This window comes from Arvicola amphibius, chromosome 3, assembly GCF_903992535.2.
Source record: "Arvicola amphibius chromosome 3, mArvAmp1.2, whole genome shotgun sequence".
In the NCBI taxonomy this organism is placed as follows: Eukaryota; Metazoa; Chordata; class Mammalia; order Rodentia; family Cricetidae; genus Arvicola; species Arvicola amphibius.
The window spans coordinates 131,832,262-131,853,348 of record NC_052049.1 but is presented as its reverse complement, the minus strand read 5'-3'; the positions used below and the strand labels follow the sequence as shown (position 1 = coordinate 131,853,348).

The 21,087-nt window shown below is 37.2% G+C and overlaps 1 protein-coding gene across 3 annotated transcripts in view; it reads left to right on the top strand.

The window, feature by feature from the left end:
• The window catches only part of Iqch (IQ motif containing H), a 194,021-nt gene extending 173,492 nt beyond the window's left edge, over positions 1–20,529 (top strand). For all 3 annotated transcript variants that reach the window (XM_038323380.1, XM_038323379.1, XM_038323378.1), the window contains 3 exons: positions 13,592–13,653; positions 16,538–16,646; positions 20,338–20,529. In XM_038323380.1, the coding sequence (XP_038179308.1) occupies positions 13,592–13,653; positions 16,538–16,646; positions 20,338–20,469 (303 nt within the window). In that variant the 3' untranslated portion in view covers positions 20,470–20,529. The remainder of the gene's footprint in view (positions 1–13,591; positions 13,654–16,537; positions 16,647–20,337) is intronic.
• The last annotated feature ends 558 nt before the right edge of the window (positions 20,530–21,087 follow it).

The following is a 21,087-nucleotide window of genomic DNA, read 5'->3' as shown; positions in this document are numbered from 1 at the left end:
TCCTCATAGGGGTGAGGCAAATGCTTTACAAACCAAGCCACCTGCCTAGCCTGAAGTCAACCATTTTGAGGACTTCGACAGTTAATGTTAATGTTAAAAGAAACATTAATGTGCACTGAAGGAGGCTGTACCTGTTTAAGACTTAAAACAACCTTTGGGTCCTCCGCTATCAGTAGGTAGTAAGTGGTAGAAAGTCCTAAAAGAGAATAATCAGAAGGCAGAACAAGGAACACACACACAAAACCCAGCATTTACAAGAGTCCCCTTAAGTTCATAGAAGCACCCTGCTAAAGAGTATTTCCCACACACAGTACAGGAGCCCAGTGGAACTTCAGAACCACTACAGACTGTCTTCCATTTGTATCATTCTTTTCCCTTCCAAACGGAAGCGATTATAGCAGTGGCCTCGTCCCTTTACCCACAGGGTTTGAGTGGTGAAAGTTGAACAGATAATTATTTTCTCCTTTGGAGCATATGTATTTCCATATCAAGAGGCCTAAACCTAATCTGGAGACACCATGGTTCATCCATAATCACGTGTGATGTAATTTTAAAACATTGTATACTGTGTAAAACATGTTCAACTATTTTGTTTGATCCTTGCCATAACTTTAAAAGTAAACATTTTTGCCTTGATTTTGTAGATGAGAAAGCTGGAGCTTAAAAATCAACTGCTTTGCAAGTCTGCGTAACAAAACCTTGTTTTTATATGCTTTCCAGTAACTAATCTGAAAAGGATTTTATACAAGCAAATTCTTAAATATTTTCAAAGATAGACTAAGATAAAAACAAATTTAAGAAGTTAATTTAAGTAACCAGCCTAAAGAAACAGGCGTGAGTAAAATAGAAACAAGGAATCTGATGGCCAGGAAGTAACGCTGGGAGGGTGCTTTCCAGGAAATAAGACCAGACCATGGATCTAGAGTGGACTTGTCTACACTAAAGTCAATCAGTAATATTTATACTGTTATGAACTGTAATATTTTTGAAGATAGAGGTTTGCCAAAGGGGTTGGTTGCGCCCCACAGATTGAGAGCTGCCAACACACGGCCTCTGCAGTTTTCTCTCTAAGTTACAGAATCCAGTAAAAATCTAAGATATACTAAAGGACAGGACCAAAGAATTGAAAGCAAATAGAAAAAAGTGTCCAAAAGTGATCCAATATTTAAGTTATCAGCCAGAGATTCTAAAATAATTATCATTAATATCCAGGAAGATAAGAGGATAGGTTTTTAGAATAACAAGGTAATTAATTTCACAGAAGCCCTGAATCTGCTTTTTAGAAATCAAGTGGATGTATTTGGGTTCTTGGGGGTAATTTGTTTTTCACCTGTAATACGTAAAATAGTTATTCATGTATGGGATAACAGAATAAGGAAAACGTGATGTTTTTACACTTATATTCATTATAATCATTCACTTGAAAAATAGAATGTAACCACATTGTAATTTTTATATCACTAGATTTTTCTGGGGTATATATGCTTTAAGGGAAAAAAGACACAGAAGAAGGGAAACATGGGGTAGAAGAACAGAACAATAGAGAATAGAGTAGAACAAGCAACAAAAATAATAAAATGAAGAACTAAGCTTTGGCACTCAGGGACTGCTGGGTGGTGGTGGCACACGCCTTTAATCCCAGCACTCAGGAGGCAGAGGCAAGAGGATCTCTGTGAGTTCAAGGCCAGCCTGGTCTACAAGAGCCAGGACAGGCTCCAAAGCTACAGAGAAACACTGTCTCGAAGGAAAAAAAAAAAGAAGCCGCCAAGTGAAAATTACAGGACTAAAAACTGTCAAGTTGACCTTAGCAATTTTATACAGTAATATAATAGGAAAAACAACATAGTAAAAATGATTATTGAGTCAGGCGGTGGTGGCACATGCCTTTAATTCCAGCACTCAGGAGGCAGAGTTGAATGGATCTCTGTGAGTTTGAGGCTAACCTGTTCTACAAGAACTAGTTCCAGGACAGGCTCCAAAGCTACAGAGAAACTCTGACTCAAAAAACAAAAAACAAAAAAGCAAACAAAAAATTTATTGAACTAGAAAACAGGTCAGTGGGAAATATTCAAAATTACAGAGAAAGAAAATAATGACCACACGGAAAGAGGTTAGAGATCTGTGGAAAATGAAACAAAGCAAAACATCGGAAGTACCGCGCATAGGCTTAGAGATGAAGAAACTTAAATACTGACAGAGCTTCCAAGAGTGGTGAACTGTATCAAATTACACATTCCAAAAGTACTGCAAATGACAGGCAAGGTGTATTTAAAGAACAACCACACCTTGAGACTTCATATAGTTTTGAGATGAAAAGAAAGATAAAATCTTAAAAGTAGATAAAAACTGTCTGGTCATTGCTCTGGTAGAACTGATGACTTCTCAATAGGACCTATGGAAGGCACACAATGATTAAATCATACTTCCAGACTATGGGAGAATATGGATTTAATTCACAGAAAAGGAGGTTAAAAATCAGTAAATGTTCCACAAAGCCTTGGAATGGCAAGCATATGAACTTTTTCTAATTAAGAATTGCATTCCAGGCAACATGGACATATTTGAACAAAGAAAGAAATAAAACTTTGAAGGGAAAACTGATTATCTGAAGTGATTTGCTATAACCATGTTAATAATAGAGTCCTAGAAGAGCACTGTCATGCAAAAATATAATGTGAGCCACAGAGACCATTCACATTGGTCTCAGAACAGTTTTTAAAAGTGAAAAAGTAGTCAAGATTAATTTTAATATATACTCTGGGTTAAGATCCGGGTCTTCTATTCAATTCCATTGGTCGACTTCTCTGTTTTTATGCCAGTACCAAGCTGTTCTCAATACTGTAGCTCTGTAATAGAGTTTGAAGTCAGGGATGGTAATGCCTCCAGAAGTTCCTTTATTGTATAAGATTGTTTTGGCTATTCTGGGTTTCTTGTTCTTCCATATAAAGTTGATTATTGTCCTCTCAAGATCTGTGAAGAATTTTGATGGGACCTTTAAGGGGATTGCATTAAATCTATAGACTGCCTTTGGTAGAATTGCCATGTTTACTATGTTGATCCTCCCAATCCAAGAGCAAGGGAGATTTTTCCATTTTCTAGTATCCTCTTCAATTTCTTTCTTCAAAGACTTAAAGTTCTTGTCAAATAGATCTTTCACTTCCTTGGTTAGAGTTACCCCAAGATATTTTATGCTATTTGTGGCTATCGTGAAAGGTGACGCTTCTCTGATTTCTTTCTCTGCTTCCTTATCCTTTGTATATAAGAGGACAACTGATTTTTTTGGAATTGATCTTGTATCCGGCCACATTACTAAAGGAGTTTATCAGCTGTAAGAGTTCTTTGGTGGAGTTTTTCGGGTCGCTTATGTACACTATCATATCATCTGCAAATAACGAAAGTAAGGTGCTAAAAGTACACAATGGAAGAAAGAGGGCATCTTCAACAAATTGTGCTGGCATAACTGGATGTCAACCTGTAGAAGAATGAAAGTAGATCCATATCTATCACCATGCACAAAACTCAAGTCCAAATGGATTAAATACCTCAATATCAATCTGAACACACTGAACCCGTTATAGGTGAAAGTGGGAAGTACTCTACAACATTTGGGCACAGGAGACCGCTTCCTACGTATAGCCCCAGCAGCACAGACATTAAGGGCAACATTGAATAAATGGGACCTCCTGAAGCTGAGCAGCTTCTGTAAAGCAAAGGACATTGTCACTAAGACAAAAAGGCAGCCTACTGACTGGGAAAAGATCTTCACCAACCCAGCAACAGACAAAGGTCTGATCTCCAAAATATATAAGGAACTCAAGAGACTAGACTTTAAAATGCTAATTAACCCAATTAAAAAATGGGGCACTGAACTAAACAGAGAATTCTCAACAGAAGAATTTCGAATGGCCAAAAGACACTTAAGGGCATGCTCAACCTCCTTAGCAATCAGGGAAATGCAAATCAAAACAACTTTGAGATACCATCTTACACCTGTCAGATTGGCTAAAATCAAAAACACCAATGATAGCCTTTGCTGGAGAGGTTGTGGAGTAAGAGGTACACTCATCCATTGCTGGTGGGAATGCAAACTTGTGCAACCACTTTGGAAAGCAGTGTGGTGGTATCTCAGGAAATTTGGGATCAACCTACCCCAGGACCCAGCAATTGCACTCTTGGGAATTTACCCAAGAGATGCCCAATCATATTACAAAAGAATTTGTTCAACTATGTTTATAGCAGCATTATTTGTAATAGCCAGAACCTGGAAACAACCTAGATGCCCTTCAGTGGAAGAATGGATGAAGAAAGTGTGGAATATATACATATTAGAGTACTACTCAGCGGTAAAAAAACAATGACATCTTGAATTTTGCATGCAAATGGATGGAAATAGAAAACACCATCCTGAGTGAGGTAACCCAGGCCCAAAAAGATGAACATGGGATGTACTCACTCATAATTGGTTTCTAGCCATAAATAAAGGACATCGAGCCAAAAAAATACTCTGATAATCCAATATATTAAAAATATTTTATCTCAATATAGCATAAAACTATTGAGACATTTACATGTTTACACTAAATATTTTTGAAATTTATTTAGCTTTTTGTGAGAACAAAATTTCATACAACATATTTTGATCATGATTTTTTCCTTTCCTAACTCCTCCCAGATCCTACCCACCTTCCTACCCAACCTTATGTTCGTTTTCTCTCGCCCTTTAAAAAAACAGACAAAAACAAAATAAAAAAGCAATAAATACACTTTTAAAAAACTACCAACCCCCCCCCCCACAGAAATGAAAAGCGAAATAGATAAGCAAAAGACTAATAAGACAAAAAATGCCTAAACAAAGCAAAATAAGACAAAAAGTATGTAAAAATACCACTGAGTTCATTTTATGTTGATCCTGTGAATGGGACCTGCCCCACCCAAGATGTGGTTAAAACACCAATCTCATTCCTTTGAAGAAAACTGATTGTTTTCTTTACCAGATGCTATCAGCTGCAGATACATTCTTGGTTAGAGGCAAGAGTCCATGTCAACTCCCCCTTTCCAGTGCTGGGACCCTGTCTGACATGGACCTGTATAGGCCTTGTGCTTGCTGTCACTGTCTCTGAGTTCATATGTGCAGGGTGTCATCCATCACCTCTGGCTAGTAATCTTTATCCCTCCTCTTCCACATAGTTTCCTGAGCCTTGAGGAGAGGGCTTTGATAAAGACACATTTAGGATTGAGTTTCTCAATCCATACATTGCCCATTTGTAGGTCTCTATGTTTAGTTCCCATTTACTGCAAGAAGAAGCTTCTCTGATAATGGCTCAGTGAGGCACAGTTCTGTAGATGTGGCACTATGTCATCAGGAGTCATTTTGTTGCTGTGTTCCTTTAGTGGAATAATAGTGGTAGGTTGTCCCCTAGGCCTGTGACCCATCTAGACTCAGGTTCTTGGTCACTTTAGTAGAATCAGATAGAGGTTCCATTTCATGGAATGGAACACCCTTGACATCTGTGCCATTATTGCATCAGTGTATCATGTGGGTAGGTCACTGCTATAGTTCACAGGGATTGTAACTGGGAGATACTAATGATTACCTCTCTCCTACAGTATGGCACTCAGCGTTACTTCAGGAGGGATGTGCTGTTGGTTGTTTGTCACTCTTTTTGCTCTTTACTCTTTGGGGGCCTGCCACTCAGTTCCCAAATAAATCACACACAAGGAGGCTTATTATTACTTATAAATGCCTGGGGCTTAAGCTTAACTTGTTTCTAGCCAACTTGTCTCAACTTAAATTATCCTATCTACTTTTTTCCTATGGGCCTTTATTTTTTTTCTTACTTCTGTAATCTTACTTTCATTCTTACTCTGTCTGGCCCCTTCTTTTCTCACTCCTTAATTTCCCTTCTTTTCTTTCTTTTTCTCCTATTTATACTCTCTGTCTGTTAGCCTGCCTATTCTTTCTCTTGCCTTGCTATTGGCCATTCACCTCTTTATTAGCCCATCAGGTGTTTTAGACAGGCACAGTAACACAGCTGCACAGTGCTAAACAAATGCAACATAAAACAATGCAACATATCTTTGCATCATTAAAAAAATGTTCCACAGCATAAACAAATGATGTCTGGGATGGCAATACCTCCAGCTGTTCTTTTATTATTCAGGATTGTTTTTAGCTATTGTGGTTTTTTTAAATTTCCATATGAATATGAAATGTTTTTTCAATTTCTGTGAAGAATTGTGTTGGAATTTTTATATGTTGAATCTTTAGATTGTTTTTAGTAGGATATTTATTTTCACTATATTAATTGTACATGGCCATGAGCATGGGAGATATCCCATCTCCTGGTGTCTTTTTCAATTTCTTTCTTTAATGTCTTAAAGATTTTATTACACAGGAGTTTTCACTTGCTAGGTTAGAGTTATCCCAAGTTTTTGTTTTGTTTTATTTTGTTTTTTGTTTTTATTTTTAGGCTTTTGTGAAAGGTAGTTTTGCTGGTTTCTTTCTCAGTCTATCATTTATATATAGGAAGGCTATTGATTTTTGTGTGTTTGTTATGCCCTGATACTTTGCTTAAAGTGTTTATCAGATGTAGAAGTTTCCTGGTGAAGATTTTATAATCTTTTATGTATAAAAATTATATCATCTACAAATAAAGTTTGACTTTTTTCCTATTTGTATAGGAACTAGAACTTCTTCGCTTGTCTTACTATTCTAGCTAACCCTCCAAGTACTATATTGAATAGATATGGAGAAAGTGAACATCCTTCCTTGTCTTGCTCGGATTTTATTGGAAATTCTTCAAGTTTCTCTCTGCATAAGTTGATGTTGGCTGTAGGCTTACTGCAAATTGCCTTGTATCCCAGGTCTCTCCAGGACTTTTATAATGAAGAGATGTTGAATTTTGTCAAAGGCCTTTTCTGAATCTAATGAGATAATCATGTGGCTTTCATCTTTCAGTCTGTTTATGTAGTGGATCATGTTTATTAATTTATGCATGTTGAACCATTCTTGCATCTCTGGAATAAAGCCAACTTGATCATGGTGGGTAGTTTGTTTGTTTGTTTTTTATGTGTTCTTGGATTTGGTTTGATAGTATTTTATTCAGAATTTTTGTATTTATATTTGTAGGAGATATTAGTCTATAATTTTATTGTTGATCTTTGTATGGTTTTGTTATCAGGGTAATTTTCATATCAGAGTGGACTCATAAGGAGAATTAGGAGAGCCAGGGATGGTTTCGGACGCCTTTAGTCCTAGTATTCTGGAGTCAGAGGCAGGTGGATCTCTGAATTCAAGGCTAGTCTGGTCTACAGAGTGAGTTCCAGAACAGTCAGGCCTACACAGAGAAACTTTGTCTCAAAAAAAGGAAGAATTAGGAAAGGTACCTTCTATTTTGTATAATAATTTGAGGGCTATTGATATTAATTCTTTGAAGGTTTGGTAGAATTCTGCACTAAATATATCTGGCCTTGGCTTTTTGTTTGTGAAACTTCAATTGCTGTTTTCTATTTCATTGGGGGTAATGGAGATGTTTAAATTGCTTATTTGATTTTTTAATTGATTTTATTGAGCTCTACATTTTTCTCTGCTCCTCTCCCTGCCTCTCCCCTCCCCTTCAGCCCTTGCTTATTTGATCTTAATTTAATCTTGACTCACGACAGTCACTGATTAAGTTTTCCAGTTTGGTGAATATAGATTTTTAAAGTATATTTTCATGATTCTCAGAATTTACTCAGTGTCTGTAGTAATGTCCCCCTTTCATCTCTAACTTATTAATTTGCATATTATGTGTTTTAGTTAATTTTGGTAAAGGTCTGTCAATCTTGTTTTCTCAAAGAACCAACTATTTGTTTCATTGATTCTTTATATTGCTTTTCTGTTTGTTTCTATTTCATTGATTTCAGCCTTGACTTTTATTATTTATTAATATCTATTCTTTTGGGGCGTTATTTCTTCTTGCTGTTCTATATCTTTCAGGTGTGTCACTAAGTTACTAATATGAGATCTCTCCAATTTTTGATGTAGAAATTTAGTGCTATGAATTCATAGAACTACATTCATTGTGTCATATAGGTTGGGTATGTTGTATTTTCATTTTCATTTAATTCTAAAAAGTTTTTAATTCCCTATTGATTTCTGTCTTGACTAATTTTTCACTCAGTAATAAGTTCAGTTTCTGTAAGCTTGTATACTTTGTCTCTGTTGTTGCTGCTATCCAGCTCTCATCTGTGGTGATCAGATGGGGTGGTATTATTTCAATTTTCTTACATCTATTTAGATTTACTTTGTGTGCAAGGATGTGGCCAATTTTGGAGAAAGTTCCAAGAGCAGCTAAGAAAAAGGTATATTCTTTTGTGATTGGGCAGAAATATCTGAATGTTTGTTAGACATATTTGATTTATGATGTTATTGAGCTCTAGCATTTGTTTAGTTTTTGCTTAAATGACATGTCTGTTGGTGAGGGTGAGTCACTGAAGTCATCCACTGTCACTGTGTGAGGTCAATATGTGGTTTCAGCTGTAGTAGTGTTTGTTTTATGAACTTGGGTGCCCTTGTGTTTGGTACATAAATGTTTAGAATTATAATATTCTATTGGTAGACTTTTCCTTTGACAAGTATGTAGTATTGATAAGTATGTAGTATCATTTCCAATATTTTCTGATTAGTTTTTGTTTGAAGCCTATTTTGTCAAATATTAAAATGGCTACAGTTCTTTGCTTCTTGGGCCTATTTGCTTGGAATGCCTTTTTCCATCTTTTTATCCTGAGGTAATGTCTATCCTTGATGATGAGGTATATTTTCTGAATACAGCAGAAAGATTCTTTTTTCTAATCCAAAATGTTACTGTGTCAATTTATTGGGGGAATTGAGACCATTGATATTGAGAGTTCTCAGTGAACAAGTTTTATTCATTCCTGTTGTTTTCCCCCTTTCTTTTGGATTACTGTTCTGGAATTATATTTATTCCTTGTGTTCTCTTGAGTGTAGTTAACCTCTTCAAACTGAAGGTTTCTTTCTACTTCCTTCTGTAGAGCTGGATTGGTAGATTAAAAACTGTTAAAATTTGGTTTTATCATGGAATACTTTTCTTTCTCCATCAACTGTGATTGACATTTTTTCAGGGAATAGTAGTATGGGCTGACATCTGTGGTTTCTTCTAGTTTGTAGAATGTCTGTACAAGTATTCTGGTTATCAGAGTCTCCACTAAGAAGTAAGATGCTATCTAATGGGCCTGCCTTTATATGTTACATTGGTCTTTTTTCCTTGAAGCTACATTTAGTGTTTTGATAATTATGTATTGTGGAGAATCTCTTTTCTGGTCCTGTCATTTTGGTGTTCTGTATACTTCTTTTACCTTAATAGGTAACTCCTTTTCTAGACTAGTGAAATTTTCTATGATACTGTTAAAAATATTTTTGATGCCTTTGAACTGGATTTCTTCTCCTTCCTCTATCCTTATTATTCATAGATTTTTGTTATTTCATGTGTCCCAGATTTCCTGGATGCCTTGTGCCTGGATTATTTTTTAACTTTTTTTGACAGAGCGATATCCATTTCTTTTACCTTGCCTTCAATACCTTGGATTCTTTCTTCTATGTCTTGTAATCTGTTGGCGAGGCTTACCTCTGAGCTTTTGGTTTGACATTCTACAATTTTCATTTCTAGTTTTATTTCAGTTTGGGTTTTTTTAATGATTCTATTTCTCTGTTTTATTTCATTTAACTGTTTGTGTTTTCACAGACTTCATTAAGGGATTTATTCACATTCTCTTTGAGGTCTTTGAATATATTTATAATTGCTATCTTGAAGTCCTTGTCTTGTTCTTCAGCAATATTGCATTTCTTGGGTGTACTGTGGTGGGGTTAAAGACTTTGGGAGGAGGCATATTGTCTTGGCTGTTCATGTTTGTGTTTTTGCATCTGGAGTTATGATGTTTAAAGTGTTTCTTGATGCCTACATCTGGTCTTGTTGGGTGGATGTTCTATTCTTTGGTTATTGTTGCCATCTCTTGATCCAAGAAAAATATGGTGGCTACACTGTGTAATCCTTGGTAGAGAGTGTTTCTGTGACAGGCCAGTGGATGACAGAAAGGAATGAGGATGGGCTAGAAAAGAAGGCTGAGAGAGCTGGTAGGCAAGAGATAAGATGGGTCCTCAGATTTACTTCTAATTATGTGCATGTGTGTCTGTGTATATTTGGACATGTTCCTGTGAGTGCAGTAATTTTGTGTATGTGTGTTTGTGTCTGCATATGGGTATGTTCTTGGTGCGTGGGGGGGGTATATTCTCAGTGTAGGTGCCCTCACAGGCCAGAGGATGGCCTTTAGATCCCCTGGAACTGGAGTTATAAACAGTTAAGAGTTGACTGAAGTAAATGCTAGTTACAGAATCAAGGTTTCCTGCAAGAGCAGTATGCACTCTTAACCACTGTGCAATCTATCCCTCAAGTTCTGCACTAAACTTTTGAATGTTGAAGTCTTTAAAAACTAAACTTTAATTTAAACTAAATTTGTCTTAGTTACTGTTTTATTTTTGTGAAGAGATGCCATAACCAGGCAACTTATAGAAGAAAGCATTTAATTGTGGGTTTGCTTACAGTTTCAGAGGATGAGTTCATGACTATCATGGTGGGGAGCATGGCAGTGGACAAGCAGACATGGTGGTAAAAGTAGTAGCTGAGAGCTTATATCTGATCCACAAACTGGACAGAAAGATAGAGAAACCGGGCCTGGTATGGGCTTTGAAATCTTAAAGCCCACCCCTGTGACATACCTCCAACAAACCACACTCCTAATCCTTCCCAAAACAATTCTACCAACTGAAACCAAGTGTTCGAACTTGTCAGCTTATAGAGGCAATTTCATTCAAACCATCACATTCTACTCTCTGGACCCCATAAGCTTACAGCCGTATCATAATACAAAATCCATTCAGTCCAACTTCCAGAGCCCCCAAAGTCTTTAACGGTCTTAAGACTATTTAAAAGTTCAAAGTCCTTTCTGAGACTCATGGCACTCTCTTATAAAATCAAATTATCCCCTTATAAAATCAAAAAGCAAATTATATACTTACAACATATGATGGCACAAAATATATATTATCATTCCAAAAGAAAAGAAGGGGCATAGGGAGGAAATACTGGACCAAAGCAGGACTGAAAGCAGAAGGGCAAATTCCAAATCTTGTATTTCTATGTTGAATATCAAAGGGGTTACGTGGCTCATTGGATCTTCCACTCCTTTCGGTTTTGTTGTGAAAACACATTTCTCTAATGGGTTTATTCTACTCCTAGTTTGCAATTCTCCTCAACAGACACCCATGGCCCTGGCATCTTCAATGTCTTGGCGTCTCCAACTCAAGCCTAGCTTCACTTTCACAGTTTCATGAATGGCCTCTTGGGCCTCCACCCAGCGACTCCCCTGCCACAGCACTTTGCCTCGGTGGCTTTCCTTAGCCTTGGAGGAAGGTTTCACATCCCCTCTACTCCTATATCCTTCTTGACTCTAAAACCAGAATCGAACCATGAGACTGATGCTCCCAAGTTATCTGCTTGTTTGGGATAAAAATTGGCCCCTTCCTTGAATTACACTGGCATAAGAGTTGATCTGTTGATGCCTCCCTTTGTTATATAAACTTTCTTTTGCTTACGAGACGATTCCTTAGGCATTTCCTTTTCTTAAATTGGAAGCCTAGCTAGGTGAGGTCTTGCCCTGAGGGCACCACTCCCTTTATTCCATTTCTTCTCATCTCTTCCAGCACAAACCAGGGTTCTAACATTAAATTTCTAGTGTTCTTTTTCTCCTCAAATGGCACAGTTTGTATTTCTTTTCACCCCGTTTGCTCTTTTTCATTGTAGATCTGCATAAGAGTAATCACTAATAACCACATGACACAGTCAATATTAGAATGTCTTGAAATGTCCTCTGCCAGTGATATTGTCCAAATCTCTTCAGTTTAGCCTCCAACATTTTTTTTGACAAGGGCAGGAACAAAAGTGATGTTCTTTACCAAAACATCACAAGAATGGTCTCTAGCCTAGGTGCTAATATTGTTCTCTCCTGAAACGTCTCAAGCTGGAAGTTTTACATTGCTCTCACCACTACTGTCTTCCAAGTTCTTATTAAGAAAGCTGTAAATCCCTATTTATAGCATTCAACCATTTTCCTAAGTCCCAAAGTCCACATTCTTTCAACAACCCACATGATCGGGTCTGTCATGGCAATACATCACTCCCTGGTACCAACTTCTGTCTTAGTTACTGTTCTATTGCTATGAAGAGAACCCATATCCAAGGCTACACTTAAAAAAGAAAACATTTAATTGGTGGCTTGCTTACAATTTGAGAGTGAGTTCATGACCACTGTGGTGGGGAACATGGCAGTGAGCAGGCATGGTGCTAGAAGCAGTAGCTGAAAGCTTTTATCTGATCCACAAGCATGAGTTCAGGGCGGTGGTTGGGAAGAGCAGTGAAGGGAGAGAGAGAAGGAGGGGAGGGATTGAGGGAGGAAGAGATGGAGGACAGGTGTGTATCTTGGCCTGATGTGGGCTTTTAAAACCTCAAATTCCATCCCTAGTAACATACTCCTCCAACAAGGACACACTCCTAATTCTTCCCAAAATAGACCTGGCAACTTGGAACCAAGCATTCAAATATATATATATATCAAATATATATGTATATATATCAAATATATGTATTTATAAAAATATATATGTATATATATCTCAAATATATATGTATGTATATATATATATGTATATATATATATATCAAATCAGCAAAGATAGTATTTAGAGCCATTACTTACAGAGCTATAAAATGTCTTATGAAATCTATGCCATAAGGTATTAGGATATGCTACATGTGATTTCCCACTGAAACTCAAATTCTTTTGTTTGTATATATGTATGTACACGTTCAAGTATGTACATACAGGTACATGGACATCTGTGGGTATATGCATGTGAAGGTCAGAGGGACAACCTTGCCTGTCATTCCCCAGTGTCTCACTAAACTGGAACTCACCAAGTAGGCTAGGCTGGCTGGCCAGCAAGTCCCAGGAATGACTTGTTTTCATCTCCCAGGACTAAGGCCATGTGTGCCCCTTCAACCAGCTTTTATAATATGTGATTTCTTGGTACCAAGCTCTCATTCTTATGCTTGTAAGGATCTTAACTTAACCACTTGAGCTATCTCCCTCACCCTCAAATTCTTTTTTGAACACACACCTCTTTTTCTTTTTTTATGGACTGCTCTTATAACAGTGGTTCTAGTTTTTGATATAATAATCACCCAAGAAGGAATCAAAAGGCAAAGCCCAAGGATTCTAAGTTTGGATCCTTGCCCATGAAGGTCATCTTAATGGGTGCAATAGATGATTCTGATCAATGTGTTGTAAAGAACATACTAAATAAAAGCACCACCCTAGAGCATACTGCCTCCCTGTTCTGGAGACAAGCCCCCTAAATGGTACTTGAAGGTAGCTCTAGACTTCAATTTTGGTCAGTCTTATTGCTCATGGTAGATTATATTGTCTTTGCTTCCTATATAAATATGCTATTTGTTTTCTTCTCACTGAAACCTTATAGGACAGACAAGGAACTGTTTTTATATTATATGAACCTCTGAAGAGATACAAGTTGGGCATGTTGTAAGTATGAAGTATGTCTAATATCATATGTAATAAGATAAAAAATGTCTATAAACTTCTCTTGTGTTTTAATCAGCATGCTGATTTATTATGTTTTATTTTGATTTCCCAGCACTTTACAAAGTGTCAGGCTCCTAAATATAGTTATCCCAATTATCAGGTAGGAGTCTATGCTTAACATAAACTCATACACATACAAGGCTCAAATATTATTGATAGGGAGCCAGCTCAGATGGCCCAATTGTAAAGAGCTAGATGTCACTCTGAGATGGTTAGAAAAGTTCTATGGTGACCTGGACAGATGTTCTTCCAAAGTAGGGCTGGCGCCAGTTTGGTTCAGATGCAGTCTTCTCAGGGAATGTATATGCTGAGCAGAGTGCTGATGGTAGTCATTCACCCCTATTGTTGCTTTTACATCCATGGATGTCCTGTTTCTTCCCTTTGGAGATAGAATGTGGCTACAGTTTAACCTACTGCTGTGATACCAGAAATGAGACCTCTATCTGTAACATCTACACAAACGTGTTCGTTTAATCTGTTCAGGTATTTACATCAAAAGAATAACAGGGAGTAAGAAAGGATCTCCCTTCTACTTCCCAGTGATATTCTATCCCTCAGCTCCCTCCTTGCTCTGAGCTCCTAGCCTAGATGTTTACACTCTACAGATGTGCCATTGTGATGCTAGGGCAGTAGCAAGGCCAAAGCAAAAGGCAACAAAAGCAACTGGGACTAGGTGAACAAAGCAGCCAACTGGATTTAGTGTAGGCAATCTAATAAAAAATTAAGTATTTTCCAGGAGTCTAATTAGAGGGGAAAGATGCAAGCTCCAAGTACATTTTTAAGCTCAGGAACTCAAGTGAAAGCATGTGTTCATTACAAGAACTAGAAATCAAAACACAGATATGTGGACTCTTACTGCCCACCAGTTGGCATAAAAGATGAACTACTAAGGACAAGCTGCCCTAGGCCTGCAACTAGATAAATCCTCATGCACATGGAATGAGGTGGAGGAGCCAGGCAGGGGAGCCAAATCCAGATCTAGGACTCAGGTGAATAGGAGCAGGTTATCTGCAGCAACAAACTCGCACCAATAGCAAAATTTCAACTGCAAAGAGTAGACAGACAACCTGAAAGTCATGAAGAGGGAACCTGACCATAGGATCTCTAAAAAAATTACACTTCAGAAAATGCATATCAGTAGGGAGCTGGCATGAAGAAAGCTTGTCAGCAAGTAGTGGGGCCCAGAGGCAGGAGCAGGATCTGTGTCCCAAAACTGACAGAGTGCCATAGGGAAGTATTAATAGGGCCTAGGCAAAGCTCCTGGCATATGGGACACAGGAAGACTTATGCAGGTGGGTCCCTAGGCTACAAGTACCAGGCAAGAGGAAAACCACTACAGAATTTAAGAGCTATGTAGGGCTTTCATGAACAAGCTCCCAATCATCAAGCTGACCTATCAGCAAGGTAGATTTGATACTGAGGCCCACAGAAAAAAATAATCATACTGGTAGCCAAGTGGAACTACCCATCTGTCCCTACACCTTCACCTGCATCCCAGCTTCAGCAGCAGAAATGGTCCTATCAGCGTACTTCCCAGGAAGTCATTGCTACTCACACATTCTACAGAAAGGGCACCACTGAAATGGACTTAGGTTCTACTGCCTTTCCTACTATGCTGTATGCCCTTCATTTCCTCATCCCTTACTGCAATCATGAACTAGAGAATGCTAGAGCCTCCCAAGGGCTAGAATTAAAGGCGTGCAGCACCACCAGCAGCTTATTTATTTTCTTAGTCAGAGATACTAATGGTTGTCCATCGAAGGGGTGGGCTTGTCCTTGGATTTGGGGAATGTAACTCAAAAAGCTCAGACTCACTGATTTAGTCCAAGTCATTCATTGTAGAAAAAGGAAATAAAGAGTCAGAGTTAAGTAGCTTCCACAAAGTTAGCCAGTGGCAAGACAAAAAAAAAAAAAAAAAAAAAAAAAGCACAAAACAAAAAACAAACAAACAAAAACTGAAAAAACTGAACTCCATTTTTAGGAACCAGGAAGCTTTGTAGAAGCTTTTGTCTTCTACGTAAGTTTTGTCTTCATTCTTGCGGCTGACTTCTCTTTAGTGTTATCTCCCTTAAGAAGTGATGCTTATTCAAAATTAATCCACTCATGCCAGACATCTTGGCACATGCCTTTAATCTAGTGCATGGCAGGCATATCTCTGTGAGTTCTAGTTCATCCAGAACTACATAATGTGACCTTATCTAAAATAATAACACCAGCCCAAACACCTAACATTTTTTGCTTTTCCCTTTGATAAGGTTTTAACAAAAATAGAAAGTTTTCCGGATTTTCTCATGTTAAACAATAATCTACTCATTTGACATGTTCTCTGGGCACAGTATAAATGGTAGAGAGTAACAGTAGCTGTTCATGAATAGAGACATGTCTTTGAACATGAGTTACTCTTAAGTAGCAGAAAATACTTGTTCACATAAAATTGAAAATGAAACTCAGACAAGCCTCTGGAAACCAGAGATGCAAATGTCTCTACAGATAAGAAAATTGTTCGACACGAATGACACTCAGCAATGATGCTTTTCAAAATCAGCACTGTTGTCCTAGTTTAGTAGTAGCCTTTTACTAGAAATGACTGAGCCTATTGCTATTATCTGCTAAGTTGATTAATAAAAAATATTTATTACACAAATCCTTTCTGTTGACAAGTTAAAATGGAGTCTCATCTTTCATATCTCCCTGAAGATTGCCACCTTGTGAGATTGAAAATACTCATTAAATTCCATCAGCAGCGTACAGATGAGAGGGCGATTGTTTGTAAGCATGTGAGGAGAATCGCTGGTAAACTCATTTGTTTGGATATCATTAACAGAACAATCGGTGTGGATCTCCAGGGGGTCCTCATGACCTTTGCTCGCAATCTCTTCATCATCCATCAAGAAATATCAGCACCTAATATGCAAGGCGAGACCAATTTTAAGGTGAGGTGTTAATTAACTAACGATCCTGGTTAATTTCTATACAAGGGCTGAAAATACCTCATGCTGTATTGTAAACAAGTGCTAAACCATCTTTTTTTTCTTCTTGTAAGCAGTACACATTTTACAATGAGCAGGGTCAATTTTGTAAGGTTCCCATTGAACCCGTTAGTTAAATTTAATAGTTTGAAACTTTTTCTTTGAAATATAGTAGACTTGCTTTAACTCTCTGCCATTTTGAGAGCCAGGCTCATAAGACAACAGAGCTCTCTGATGTTGGAGGTGAAGCCGAAACATCACAATGGAACCAAAATCAAGACTGTAACTAATTTATGAGGTACCTGTCTGTACTTCACATAATACATCTCTGGCTGGAGTGATTCCTGGGGAGCCGAGTTTATAGAGCCAGGTAAATACTCAGACCCAATAAGAAGAGTGTTTGTTAAAAAGAAGCAGAAGAAAAATTCAAGCACCTATGTGGGCCATCCACCCACTCCATTTCTCCAAAGTGAGGTGGACCTTCACCATTAATGTTTTAAACCTCCATATGGCCTCTAAAGCTCCAAAGTCTCTTCTAAGTTCTAGAACGCAGGAGACAACTCCTGAGAAGAGCTGACGGTGTGGTCCGGATAAGCAAGTTTCTAATCTGGCTCCCAGCCCAGGCCTTAGCCGTAAGTGAGTACGGCTAAGATCACATAACTCTAAGGATTCAAATGGAAATGTCATTTTTCTATTAAAGAGAAAACTCAAGCTTCATATAAAAGATTAATCTCTTTTTTAAAACTCAAGCTAGGGTTTAACCCTTTAATAACAATGTTTCACTCTTCAAAGTGATTTAGGAACTAAGAGACTAACCATTGGTTTTCACAAATCATGACTGAGAAGATTTTAAAAATAAACTAATAAAATAACAATAATTTTACTTTATCTGAAATGAACAAGTTAGACTAAACTGGAGCTTCTCAGCGTTTTGTGCTGCAGTAGTATAGTCCAAGGACAGCCCCACCCCTTCTAGCTGCTGATCACTAGTATCCCTTTATTTTTTTTAAGAAACCAAGTAATAGTCAAAGTCAACTTGAACTTTAGAGTCAATAATTTTTGAGAAGTAATTTGTGTTTCATTACTAGAGTTCATGCTAGATTCTTGGTTCTTCCTAAGAACAGATTCCTGGGCTCTACCCAAATTAACAAAATCAGAATCTTTGGTTTGGGGTAGTGAGGCCCAAGAATGTGTGTCTCCACAAAAGGCTCCGCTACATCACTATTTGCAGTTACCAAGGGATCTGCAATGGTTTGGGTACAGTCTGAGTGTGGTTCCTATGCTGGAAGCTTGGTCTCCAGTTTCCTAGTGATATGATATGAGAGGTGGTGGAACTTTAAGAGATGAAGCTAGTGGGGAATTCATTGGCTAAATCTCATTTGGAAGAGACTGAAATAATTCTCATAGAATACTATTTAGTTCTTGCAAGAGAACAAGACTGGCCTCTTCTCACTTTCTGGGCTTCCTGACTCACCATGAGATTTCTTCCTGTTGAGTATAGTGCCATCTGCTATGAGGTGATGTAGCTAAGGGGTCAGAGGCTGTATTGATAGTAATACCCAATCTTGGACTGCCAGCCTCCAAAGCTGTGAGCTAAGTAGACTACATATATAAGTATGTATAATAGGAGGAAATGGGAATAACAAAAATAAACCCATACTGTATGACCAATTAATTTCTTAAAAGGTAGTAAAACAATTCAGTGGAAGAAAAAATAATCTTTTTAATATAAAGTGTTGAAACAAAAAAACCTACAATAAGGTTGGACTTCTCCAAGGTACCCTTTCCAAAAGTACATAAGATGGATCAACAGCCAAAATATAAGAGTTAAAACTATCAAATGCATAGGAGGAAACACAGGTATAAGACTTCATGACTTTGGATTAGCCATAATTTATTAGCTGTGATGCCCAAAGCAAAAGTGATCAAAGTAAAAACAAATTATTTGGATTTTATCAAATAAAACAGAATATGTTAAAACATTTGAAAAGTATATATTTGAGAAGCCTATAGTACCCAGGGTTTATAAAAATACTCATAACACAATAATAGAAATGCAAATAATCCAGTTAAAAATGCAAATAATCCAGTTAAAATGCAAGCAAAGAATTTGAATAGATATGTCTTCAAAGTAGATATACAAATGGCCAATGTATGAATAAATGTTAAACATCGTAAGTCATTAATGAAATGCAAACCAAGACCATACCTAGTTAAAATGGCTATTATCAAGAAGAAAAGAGATAACAAACATTTGCAAAGATTTGAGGAAAATGGGAACTGGAACCTTCACATATTATTGTAAAAGAGTTTGGTAACTCCTTAATAAATTAAATATAAAATTAACATATGACCCAATAATTCTAGTCTTAGATATAAACACCAAATTATCAAAATATATATTCGTACATTAAGATTCACTGAAGCATGATTCATAATAACTAAAAAGTGTAAATAACCCAAATGTATGTCAGTGAGAAAATAGTAAATTCCATTATAGTCTGTAAATAATATTCATATAATGGAATACTGTGGAATATTGTTCAGCCATAAAAGGAGTGATATGTTGACAGTACATATACCACAACATGGATGAATGTTGAAGACATTGTGCTAAGTGAAAGAAACCAATCACAGAAAGGTAAGTCCTGTATGAAGTGAGCAAAGGCAGTCCGTAGACAGGAGGTGGGTCAGTGGTTGTCAGAGCTAAGGAAAAGGGAAGAAAGGGAGAACAAGTGCTAATGGGTACAAGGTTCCAATATGGAATAAAGACGCTATGAAATTACACATATTTGCCTACTGAATTCTATACTATAAAGAAATGTCTCATAAAATATGTAAACACATAAAGAAAAACAGGGAGGTGTCAGTTTTGTTCCCTGAAAACAATGAAAATAATCTTTCAGCCTACTAGCCTGCCTTTTAAAGTGTCTTAGACTGTTATTTTTTAATTTTTTTCTGACCTATCATAGATTAATGTTTTTTATCTGGTATACCAAGTTGACTAGAAGAATGAAATAAAAAGAAAACTGAAGATGTGCAAAATAAAACTGAATTTTTTACTGTTAGATTTAATGGATATAAAAATTCTAGGATATGGCCAGGCGGTGGTGGCACACGCCTTTAATCCCAGCACTCGGGAGGCAGAGGCAGGCGGATCTCTGAGTTCGAGGCCAGCCTGGTCTACAAGAGCTAGCTCCAGGACAGGCTCTAGAAACTACAGGGAAACCCTGTCTCGAAAAACCAAAAAAAAAAAAAAAAAAAAAAAAATTCTAGGATATAAAATTTTGAGTTCTATCTCTTCTTTATTTCTTTTGTTTTGTTTTTCAAGACAGGGTTTTTCTGTGTTGCCCTGGATGTCCTGGAACTCACTCTGCAGACCAAGATGGCCTCTAACTCATAGAGATCCACCTGCCTCTGCTTCCCAAGTGCTAGGATTAAAGGCATGTGCCAACACCGCCTGGCTTCTAGCTCATTTTTTAAATTCACACAGTCAAGTCTAATAACCAGTCATGTGTGGATGGATGCCAGTGAGTGGAATACATTTTGAGTAGAATTGATCTAAACCACACTGAACTCCAAAAAGGGCTTAAAACTTTAGGAGTGGATATTATAAGAAATCTTTAAAGTAATTATTTTTTGCTATTATTCACAGACTACCATAGATGATATCGAAACCATTTTAGGAGTAACAGAAGAAAATAAAATGAGATTTGAAGGAGAAAAACAGTCCAAAAACAAGGAAGATAACCTGTATGAGCCTATTGATATACACACATCACCATGACTGGATGCCTGTCTAGATAAAGAAAGAAGGAACAGTATTTCCTTTGATATTAGTATAAAGGTGGAGAAGTTAGTTTCTTTTATTTGCCAAGAGGGAAGTCAGAAAAGATTGTAATGTAATAGTCTTTAAAATCTTATTATGTGATGTCATTTTACTCATTAAACAAACCTACTGGTGTTTTCACTTGTGAGTGCTAAGTAAACCCTTCCTTCTCCCAAAGAAATAAAACAGCGGCCTCAGGAAAGAAGAAAAGTAGAAGGAAGCCTTTAGCTCACTTCTACATCTACTTCTCCATGATTTCAGTACTGTGACACTCTTATTCTTTCAAGAGTCACTTAATTTCTGTATTTAAAACAATAAATAAATCCTAGCTATCACTACTTGTCAAGACATAAATGTTTTCTACCCCGCTCCCCCAAAAAATTAAATCAGTTTTTAAATGATTCTTTATCATACACTGTTTACATTGTACCAAGCACTTACTTGTTCTCAATTTCAGAGTAAGAAAAGCCGACATAAAGTTAACCACGGCATCGGAATGTGTCTAGGTGGCAGTATCTGCTCTTGGTTTAAAATGGTGTAACTAGAGCCCCTAGCTTGAATGAAAATCCTTCTTGC